The sequence below is a fragment of the Triticum dicoccoides genome, chromosome 2B (assembly GCF_002162155.2).
Source record: "Triticum dicoccoides isolate Atlit2015 ecotype Zavitan chromosome 2B, WEW_v2.0, whole genome shotgun sequence".
Lineage (NCBI taxonomy): Eukaryota > Viridiplantae > Streptophyta > Magnoliopsida > Poales > Poaceae > Triticum > Triticum dicoccoides.
The window spans coordinates 824,319,745-824,330,327 of record NC_041383.1 but is presented as its reverse complement, the minus strand read 5'-3'; the positions used below and the strand labels follow the sequence as shown (position 1 = coordinate 824,330,327).

At 44.5% G+C, this 10,583-nt stretch overlaps 1 protein-coding gene across 3 annotated transcripts; it reads left to right on the top strand.

The window, feature by feature from the left end:
• The first annotated feature begins 3,231 nt into the window (after positions 1-3,231).
• LOC119366637 lies at positions 3,232-6,299 on the top strand. Of its 3 annotated transcripts, none has more exons than XR_005176077.1 (4): positions 3,232-4,029; positions 4,516-4,619; positions 5,037-5,585; positions 6,061-6,299. XR_005176077.1 is itself a non-coding variant. In XM_037632401.1 (4 exons), the coding sequence occupies exons 1-4, from the start codon at positions 3,601-3,603 to the stop codon at positions 6,140-6,142; spliced, it is 690 nt and encodes a 229-aa protein (XP_037488298.1). In that variant the 5' UTR covers positions 3,232-3,600; the 3' UTR covers positions 6,143-6,299. The 3 variants fall into 3 exon arrangements, 2 of the variants coding, with proteins under 2 accessions (XP_037488298.1, XP_037488299.1); XM_037632401.1 differs by having other exon boundaries at positions 5,037-5,111; XM_037632402.1 differs by lacking the exon at positions 5,037-5,585.
• Positions 6,300-10,583: the final 4,284 nt, after the last annotated feature.

The window sequence follows — 10,583 nt, the reverse complement described above, 5'->3', positions numbered from 1 at the left end:
TGTTTTGGATCATATCTTCATCAAATATGTCAAAAACATTCCTTGCGTAGTTCAAAAATAATTCGAAAATATTCATTTTCCTATTCTGTTCAGAGCAGCACTTTGTGAAGGAAGTACCACTTTGGCATGTCCAAATGGTATCCATTTTCTACAGTGCTTTCCTATGCCCAAATAACCATCCTCCATCAAATGCCAGCTCAATCCATTCATTTTTTGAGCCCAGCTTCAACATTCGTATTTATGTCCAGTGTGGTACTTTGTAAAGCAAGTACCACCTAGGATCCTCCTTTTGAGGTGACAATTTGTGAAGACGGTCTTCTTAGTAACTGATCATCCTCAGCCAAAACTCACGCCCATTAGCCATGTGCATTTCCTGTACCGCAAATCAAACACTTGGCTGCTTATTCATGTTTGAACATCGGTCAGTCTCCTCGTGAGAATCTTATGTTGTGATTTTCTTCCTAGCACCTACTTGGGGAGTACCCAACCAACTAGACATGCCTAGGCCGCCCAGAACACATGGCAACGCCACGGTCACGTGGTGACCATGCGGCGGGCATGCGAGCTTACGCGCTCTAGAGTTGGGGCCCTCGGCCACCGTCCAAACCTCGATGTCTCGCCATCAAACCATGTATTTCTCATTAAATAGATACTTATTTACCTAGAAATGATTTGTGGAAAAATAAAGAGCAAACTATGAGGCAGCTGCAGTTCAAATTTGACCCGCTTCCAGCTGAATCGACGGGAATTTGTCTTTTTCACCAGAGGTGGATCAAAACTTTTGACACCCAACCATTTTGTCAATTGTGCATTAAATATGTCCTAATAGTTTATAAAATTGATTAGGTCCAATTTTGCAACAAATATATGGTAGGTCCTTCACAAAAAAAACTCATTTCAGGCACTCAGAAAATGGAAAATGGTTTTTTCGTCCAAAGAAAATGAAAACTTCCTTAGGCAACATTGTTTTCCATTCCAATATGCACCCTTGTGCACAATATGAGATCATTTGAACAAACTATGCCATGAATGTGGCCATAAGATTGATCATTTGGCTTGAAAGCCATGAATCTTCACACTTCATACCTCATTTCTGAGAACACTTTTTAAAAATAATTACCGTATTACAAGTTTATTATTTTTCTTGGAAACTTGGTCACATATAATGACACAATGCGAAGGTTTTACAATTTTTTGATTTTTTTGAATTTTTTATGCCCGTTTCAAAATGCGGTCAAAACGGCGGGCTTGACCGTTCCTAGCTAGTGGTTGAATCTTGGAATTTTTTTTGTGTTTCTATGATTAAATAGATACTTATATACCCAGAAATGATTTTTGGAAAAAATAAAGAGCAAACTATGAGGCAGCTACAGTTCAAATTTGACCCGTTTCCACCTGAATTGACGGCAATTTGTCTTTTTCACCAGAGGTGGATCAAAACTTTTTTCACCCAACCATTTTGTCAATTGTGCATTATATATGGCCTAGTATTTTATAAAATTGATTTGGTACATTTTTGCAACAATTATTTGGTAGTTCCTTCACAAAAAAACCTCCTTTTGGGCACTCGGAAAATGAAAAATGAATTTTCCGTGCAAAGAAAATGAAAACTTCCTTAGACAACATTGGCTGGAATTCCAACATGCACCCTTGTGCACAATATGAGATCATTTGAACAAACTATGCCATGAATATGGCCATAAGATTGATCATTTGGCTTGAAAGCCATGAATCTTCACGCATGATAGCTCATTTCTGAGAACATTTTTTTAAAATAATTACCGTATTACAAGTTTATTATTTTTCCTGGAAACTTGGTCACATATAATGACATAATGCGAAGGTTTTCCAATTTTTTGATATTTTTGAATTTTTTACGCCCGTTTGAAAATGCGGTCAAAACGGCGGGCTTGACCGTTTCTAGCTAGTGGTTGAATCTTGGAAAACTTTTGATGTTTCTCTGATTAAATAGATACTTATGTACCTAAAAATTATTTTTAGAAAAAAATAAATAGCAAACTATGAGGCAGCTGCAGTTCAAATTTGACCCGCTTCCAGCTGAATCGGCGGGAATTTGTCTTTTTCACTAGAGGTGGATCAAAACGTTTTACACCTAACCATTTGGTCAAATTGTGCATTAAATATGGCCTAGTATTTTATAAAATTTATTAGGTCCTAATTTGCAACAATTATTTGGTAGGTCCCTCACAAAAAAACCTCATTTGGGGCACTCGGAAAATGAAAAATGGCTCTTGTGTGCAATGAAAGTGAAAACTCCCTTAGGTAACATTGTTTGGAATTCCAATATGCACCCTTGTGCACAATATGAGATTATTTGAAAAAACTCTGCCATGAATGTGGCCATAAGATTGATCATTTGGCTTGAAAGCCATGAATCTTCACGCATGATAGCTCATTTCTAAGAACACATTTTAATATAATTTCCGTATTACAAGTTCATTATTTTTCCTAGAAACTTGGTCATATATAATGACACAATGCGAAGATTTTCCAATTTTTTTATTTGTTTTGAATTTTTTATGCCCGTTTCAAAATGTGGTCAAAACGACGGGAATGACCGTTCCTAGCTAGTGGTTGAATCTTATAATTTTTTTGGTGTTCCTCTGATTAAATAGATACTTATGTACCTAGAAATGATTTTTTTGAAAAAATAAAGAGCAAACTATGAGGTAGCTGCAGTTCAGATTTAACCCGCTTCCAACTGAATCCGCGGAAATTTGTCTTTTTACCAGAGGTGGATCAAAACTTTTTACACCCAACCATTTGGTCAATTATGCATTAAATATGACCTAGTATTTTTGAAAAATGATTTGGTGCAATTTTGCTATAATTATTTGGTAGGTTCTTCACAAAAAAACATCATTTGGGGCACTCAAAAAATGATTAAAAATAGCTAGAAAGATGAGAAATGCGTACAAATTTGTCCTTATCCATAAAATGTGGTCTAACTCTAGTGGAAATTTGTGTGGTACCCTTTTGCAAAATATTTTTGATAGCTACTTCACAAAATCCCTCGAGTTTTTGTACTTGGAAACTCTTTTAAATCACTGATTTTCCAAACCAATCAGAACCATTCCCACGGATCGATGACATGGCACTCATCCATCCATCCATTTCACCATCCCACATCCATCCGTCCATCCGTCCGTCCATCCACCCCACCGCAGCACAAACCCTAGCTCACATCACACCCCTTCCCCCATCGCACCCTTCTCTCCCCATCTGCTCGCCGCCGCCGCCACCTCCCGATCCAATCTCACCCCGCCGCCTCCCGATCCACCGCTCGCCGTCCTCCTCACTCACCGCCGACCTCGCCGTCCTCCTCACCCACCGCTGCCGACCTCGTCCCTCCCTCCCCTCACCATCTCTCCCTCGTCTCACCTCACCGCGAGCCCCGCAACCCAATCCATCGCCGCCTCCCTTCCAGATCCATCGCCGCCACCGCCACCTCCCTCCGGTGGAGCTCGCCGTCGTTCATGGCCTCCCCCACGCCCCCCTCCTCTCGCCCCTCCCCTTCCCTCACCACCCAACCGAACCAACCAGCCCACCAACCCGAAGAGAAAAGCGAGCGGAGGCGAGATGGCGACCGGACGCGAGGCCGGCGAGGCGGCGCCGGGGGAGGAGGAGGAGCAGAGGGAGTGGGCGGATCTGACGCCGATGTGCCTGGCGGAGGCGTTCTCGTGGCTGGGCCTGGAGGACCTATGGTGCGGCGCCATGGCGTGCTGCCGCTCCTGGCGGGCGGCCGCGCGCTCCCGGCCGGCGCTCTTCGCCGCGCTCGACCTCCGTCCGGCTTTCGAGGCCGTCGGTGCTGCACTTCTGGGCGCCGCGCTCGACCCCACCACGCGCCGGCCAGGTTCGCCGCCTAGGCGACGGGTGGGACGATCCGTCAGAGGAGGGGGCGCGGAGGGAGAGGAAGGTGGAGGTGGCGCAGAGCAAACTGCCGAGAAGCTGCAGAGCCAGGCCTCCCCCGACGACGAGTTCGAGAACGAGAAGTTCGAGCTCCAGAAGGTCAATAATCCCTCTACTTCACAGCAACAACTTCATTCTACTACCGCGGCGTTGTTGATTGCAGATTTCCTGTGTAGTACTGACGCAACACATGTACACAGCCACAAAAGCTCCCCAATCCCTATACACAGTGACACTGCAGAACCAAATTAGCATGAACAGAGGGGATTGGATCGAACCAAGCCGCACACTGGTAGCTAGTCTAGTACGGACAGTTTGTTATTATCCCATTCGTGCCTAATTTTTTTTTGTAGAATTAGCTACTTACAGAAAGTGGGGAAGGAGACTGATCATATTTGGGGCTGTGTTTGCAGGCGGTAGTAGACTAGTAGTGCAAGGTTAAACTGGAATTCCTGCCTACTAGTGGTTTACTGTACTTTATAGGGTGTCTCCTCAGAGTTGGGATTGATTTGCACTAACAATGGTTTCGATTACAAGTTAGTCCGAATTACCAAAAATAAGCTCTATATTTTATTTTGCCCGCAGGATCTGTTCCATGAGGTTGAAACTGTGGATGTCTACTCTTCCATAAGCTGTCTGGATCTTCGTACTCTTGCTGTGCTGGCAAACTCCACCCTGTCCAGCTCAAGGTTCTGTTTCTTCGTTTTTCATGTATTTCGGTAATTTTGCTGTGAGGAAATGAACACGATAGCAGTGAGCCTTAACTACCTGAACTTTATGTACCTGATGTAGAATAATGTCACTCTGCACTGTAAGATTCATGATTATTTTCTGGGTTTCACTAATTATTTATACGTTAATTTTATTCTCCTGCATCGCATTGCTGTTCAGAGTTGGAAGAATTTCAATTCCTGATGTAGATCTAGTGCTCAATAGTTTCTGCTTGCTATGCCTCTGAACATCAATGCACATATGTTGGAAGAATTTTGTTTCTTGAACATCAATGCTTGAATTACTTTAGAACATTTCTAATTCCTTTTATAAGTTCCGACCATATTTGGTACCTTCTTAAATCTTAATGCTTACCCTGGTTTGTTTCTTTCCAGGTTGGAATGTCTATTGACCCAAAGCTGTTTCAAAGCTGTTTCTGTCAAACTTCCCAGCAGTCTCTTTGATATTAGGTCTCTTAATTATTGGAAAGACACTGGTAGTAACATTTATTGGTAGAGTGTTTGGAGTTTCCACCATAGCTGTTGTTCGGGTTGGTCTTTTGTTTGCACCTGGTGGGGACTTTGATAGCTATGTTCCTCCTCCTCTACTGTTTAGTAGGCAGGCAGAATACCCAAGTACTACTTACTTCTTGAGCATCGCCTACATCAGCCAAAGGCTCTGAAAATTGGTTATTAATCAAAAACTGAATTTGTTTTGTTGTGCAATATATTTACACATGAGCCAAACACCCTGGTTCTTACTTACCACTATAAATAATTGTCTTCAAAGAGGGGTTGGATTTCCTTTTTGAACTGCAATCTGCATCGCCTAGTAATTACTAGTATGTTTCATTTTGGGGGCAATGTATGTGGTTGTTTCGCAGGTAGTAACTATACATTTGATGTGCCTGTGATTGAGCACGAACCAGCTTGTTAGTTTCGCAGGTACTACTTGTTAGTGCATTTCGATCTGAACATGTTGGCATGAGCGTCTCAATTAATTTACAGTAGTATATATATGCACGTTTCATCTTAGTATCTCGGCAAGTATTTATGAGTGTCTCAATTAATTTAGTATGTTTTGCTATTTGTACTTGGATAGAAAAGCTAAAATCTGTATAGTGCTCTGTGTGTAATACCAAGTTGTTCCTGTTATTTACAAACTGCTGTTCTTATACACTGATCCACAACACCTTACATTACACATTTGAAATTAATTAAAATACATCTAAACACAGTGCTTCAACACAGATTTATCCTATGATTATACCTGAGATATTAGTTTGTTTTTATGCTTTTGTTTCCCATAGTGCTTCAAGCTTGTTTATTAACTCGATTTGTTGTTATTCTGTTTAACAGGAGCAGAAGCAGCTCATATGACTCTATTGTTGTTCTTGACCTGTTGTTGCTGCTGTTGTAGGAGGAGCATGCCTAGGAGAAGAGAGGGCTCATTCCACTTGTTTGGAAGAGAAGACGATGAAGCATGGTGGTTATCTAGATAATCTGCCTTGTGTTTTGGTTGTACTTTGTACCTAGTTATATTGTATTCTGTTGTAGTCAGCACATTCTGGAGCAGAATCCAGTGAAGTTGTCAAACTGTAAGAAATGTGAGAAATATACTTTGTACCTAGTTCTATTTCATTTGAAATATTTGTCATTTGTGTACTGTGAGAAATGTGAGAAATGGAAAGCTGATGAGTTCTTTGATAAAAAGTGATGTGGCTCCACTGCCATGAAAAATCTGACAATTGGGACCCATCTAAAAATTGGATCACAAAAAACCCTTGAAAATAAAAATGAACTGGACCGCAAAAGGCCATGCCTAGAAAATAAAAAGGCCAAATTGTTGGGCCAGGCCCATGTAGCTAGAGAAAATTTAACAGAGAAAATATATAGTAAAAAGGCCGAATTGTTGGGCTAGGCGGCTCCAGAAGAAAGAGCGCTGCAGATGGCCCTTCGGCGGCGGCTGCGGTTGGCGGCGGCCGGCTTGGCATGCTGCCTTCAGATCGGCGACGACGGCGTAGATGGCCTGGTGGTCTCCTCGGCGGCACCTCCGATCAGATCTGTTCTGACCGCTGGAGCCGGCGATGGTGGTCATCTCTTCCGTCAGAGGTGGTCGGCCGGAGGCTGGGTGTTCGGATCTCGGGATCCGTCATCTGGCACCAGCTGCGAATCGGGGAGACGTAGTTGCTAGTGAAAACCGAGCCGACGGCGGGCGATGGCGGCGTTCCACGTCGTTACCTTGATGAAGGCATCGTCATGTGACTACCGTCGACCCATTCGTATTGCTCCGGGGGAAACCCTAGGATCTGGTGTTCAAGACCAGACGATGACGGCACTGCGGTGTAGTTTCTCTCCTGGGAGCGTCGTTTTGTGGACCAGCGCTGGAAGTCAGAGGCAGGAGGTGGAGCGGCTTCGTCTTGCACGGAGCTTCGGTGGAGATGTCAAGTCATGCCTGACCGACAGGTGCTACGCTTGGTCATGCCTGGTCGGTAGGTGCTACGCACGACAGATCCACCAAGGGCTTCAAGCTGTGTCGGCTGGTGGTACGTGGCAGCATGGCGCTGAGGTGTATCAGTGGCGACCGCGACGTGTACAGCTGTTTGCGTGCAGGGAGGAGGTGTTGTTGGGCGCCGTGGTGGCGTCGACGATAGCTGGACCTAGCAAGGTTGATGCATCAATACAGTTCTGAAGATGGAGCGGTGGCAGTTGGCAGCGGCGGCCTCTGAGATCACGCCGGACCAGCGTGTGCCCCACACCCGGCAAGTGGTTAGGTTGGGGTCTCAGGTCTTAGATGTTAGGCTTGGCTGCGATGTATGTTTGGTATTAGCCCAGACTATATGCGCCCCTTCATCAACTGGATAGGTGTAGCCACAGTTTGTTGCTTAGACGGCGGCTTTAGTCTTACTGTTGTATGACTTTGTAAGGTCTTGTGAGAATAATTAATAAAATGACAGTATGCATCGCCCAGATGCAGAGACCGGAGGTTATCCTTCTTTTCTAAAAAAAAGCTCTTATACCTTTTTTCCATTAGATCACCCTGCTTGGACCTGCACATTAAAAATGTTTAGTAACCAAGTTATCAGACCAAAGTGAAACTAGTATCATATATCTGGGAAAAAAGACCAAGCCTAAGCTAAGCTCACAAATCAAGGTAAAAGCCTAAGCCACTGCCACTCCTCACACCTTCAATAACCATCGAGTACATGATCATGCTTGTCTATGACAAGGCGAGACCAAGCAACAACTATCTCCAACGTGGAGCCGTCAATTGAGCATCTACAACTATTTGTCTGACACTGCTGGATAGGAAATTCGACATGATATTTTCGAACAATATTGAGTCCGGACTTTGAGTATGCTCCTGTGACGACTCGGAGTGTGCCCTGCAATCCCACTGCCACAACATTTCTTGACAAAGAAAGATACCCATCTGATCCTGCACGCATCTTTTTAGCACGACAGTCAAGCAAGACGACTTCTGCGGCGCATCCCTCCGTTGCATCAGCAGGAGAAAACAAGCAAGAAACGTTACATCCATACTTAAAAGGCCACTCCCCTTCAACCACACGAACACCTACTATTGTGGCCTGGATTGCTGGAGCAACTCGCCCAAGGCTTATCTTTGCTGTACAACAGGAGTTGCGGATCTGCATGGTGTCACACCACTTAATAGAGCGGTAACTTTGGTTGGCAGTGAACGATGTTGTATGTTCAAACTGTGCTCCATACTTCAATTTCAGGTCAATTTGAAACAAAACAGGTTCGCCAGCCACAATTGCACGAGACGGGCCAATCAAGTGCAAAAACGGGTCCTGCAAGCATCATATTCATCAACGTCAGTCACGCACATCAGGCAAAATAACAGTTCAGTTTAACTAGACATAGTCTAACCATGGCCATAATTCGGAAAGAATCTCAAAGAAATAGTTCCCAAACAGATCCTACTAATCTCTGCCACTATAATACACCGGTTTGAATTTGGATTTATATCCACAGTCGGTTTTACAACCTTTGGGTATCTCTACCCTCCGTCAATCACACGGCCACCCAATCAGGCGGCCAATGTCGGCCGGATTCGCTCGGCCTTTGCCCATGTGCATGCTGCATTGCTTGTGCGATATACAGAAATAAACATATCCAGAGACAGCCTCAGCATGTGGGAGACTACTTTAATTATTGGCTTTTTTTGTTGCTGATTTGCTCTATGCTCGCTAAATATGGCAGAAAAATTTCAACATACATACGGCTTGGCCTGCATAACTTGCCTAAAGCTGATACCGACTAGTTTGAACCTTAAAAGAATCTGGTTAAACAAAACGATCCCAAGGTATGCAGGTAACCAATCAACTCAGGTTAAACTACAAACATTATGCAACCATTATAACTTAATCCTTTGTCACACATCAAATGCTCTTCATATAATACTACTGGGAAATTTGAAGGACCAAAAACATACTTTTATCTTATAACAATTAGACGAGAAGATAGACATTGTACAAACCTCTTTCTTAATTCTTTGGCAGTTTGCACTTGACCGGCGGAAGAGAATGTTGAGGTTGTTGTCAAAATCGTCCCGTGCAGCGACCACGCCGTAGACATCAAGTGGCCAACTCAGATTCCGGTTAAGATTAACGAGCCTGACTGAATAGATCTGCAAGGCAGGGCCTGCCACGGACGAGAATGGGAAGATTCCAGGCGTGCAAGCCGTGAATTGCATAGGACTCAATGTCGCTGCAGCACAAAATCAAGAGATTGAGGACTGTTATAAATCAAGCTACTGCTAAAGTTAGCAGATTGAAATCTATGCATATATAAGAAAGTTTTCTATTTAGCGGTGATATATACAAGAAGGGGATTGCATTTAATTGACCAAGGCACGATTAATTAATTAGAGAGAGGAAAACTAAGATAGCTATATAGCAGTATTTTTGGCTTACTTCTGTCGTCAAAGGCACCATGTTTTCTCGTCGAGCATCCCCACGTAGCATCCCAGCCTGCACAGTCCAAATGATCTCCATGACCCTTGGCAGCAGCAGATTTGTGCCTTTTGATAAGCTCCGAGATGCCCACAAGTGCATTGGATATGTGACGCAGCTTCTCAATCTTGTCCGAAGATATGGGGATTCTGAATCTTTGTAGAATGGACGCGAAAGAGTTGAAGCGATAGAGCAACTGCTGCGTCTCAACGAGCAGGAAATCCATTACATCCTCAGTCTCGCAACCGAGGTAAGGCAAATTCACCTTCTTCTTGAGTAGAGTGTCATCGAGGGACAGGTTAGACATGATGATGTGCTCTTGATCAGCCTTGTTTCCATTTCCAGCCAACCCATTGCCCCGGGACTTGACCTCTGTCCCCAGGAACGAGATCTCCCTCCTAAGCACCTCAAGGTGGCTAGAAAGAGCAACAACCAAGTCGTCATGACCCATCTGACCCATCTCCTTGCCACTGGCGTCTCTCTCCGTCCCCTTGCTGAGTCCCCACTCCATGCTTATGAGGGGCGAATCTCTGCCCATCTCATTGCCGGAATCGGAATCGGGATCCCTCTCAATCTCCATCCCGGACTGCCTCATGATGGTGAGGAGTGCTTGCTCCTTAGTCCAGAGTATCTCCTGCTGAGTCAAGAGTATACTTTGCGTCGCCGGGTCCTTGGTGGACTGGCACCTCTTGTTGAGTTGGGACCGAACCTTGCTGAGTCTCTGGTGCTCCTTGTTGAGTTTGCCCACCATCTCCTGCTCTTTGCGGGACTCGATATCGGTCGTCCCCTTGCTGGAATCCCTCTCCATCGTCTCCTTCCTGAGTCTCGACTCCATCCTTATGAGGGATGGGTGCACCCCCGAACTGCCCATCTCATCGCCGGAACCGGAATCGGAATCGGGATCGATATTGTTGGTATCGGAACCGGAAGCCCTCTGAATCTCAATCCCGGACTCTCTCATCAT

Bases quoted from the DNA above. Each gene is read 5' to 3' on its own strand.
- LOC119366637 (XM_037632401.1), top strand. From the start codon at position 3,601: ATGGCGACCGGACGCGAGGCCGGCGAGGCGGCGCCGGGGGAGGAGGAG. The intron at 4,030-4,515 runs GTCAATAATCCC...TTTTGCCCGCAG, and splicing joins AGAAGTTCGAGCTCCAGAAG to GATCTGTTCCATGAGGTTGA. The intron at 5,112-6,060 runs GTCTCTTAATTA...CTGCTGTTGTAG, and splicing joins AGCAGTCTCTTTGATATTAG to GAGGAGCATGCCTAGGAGAA.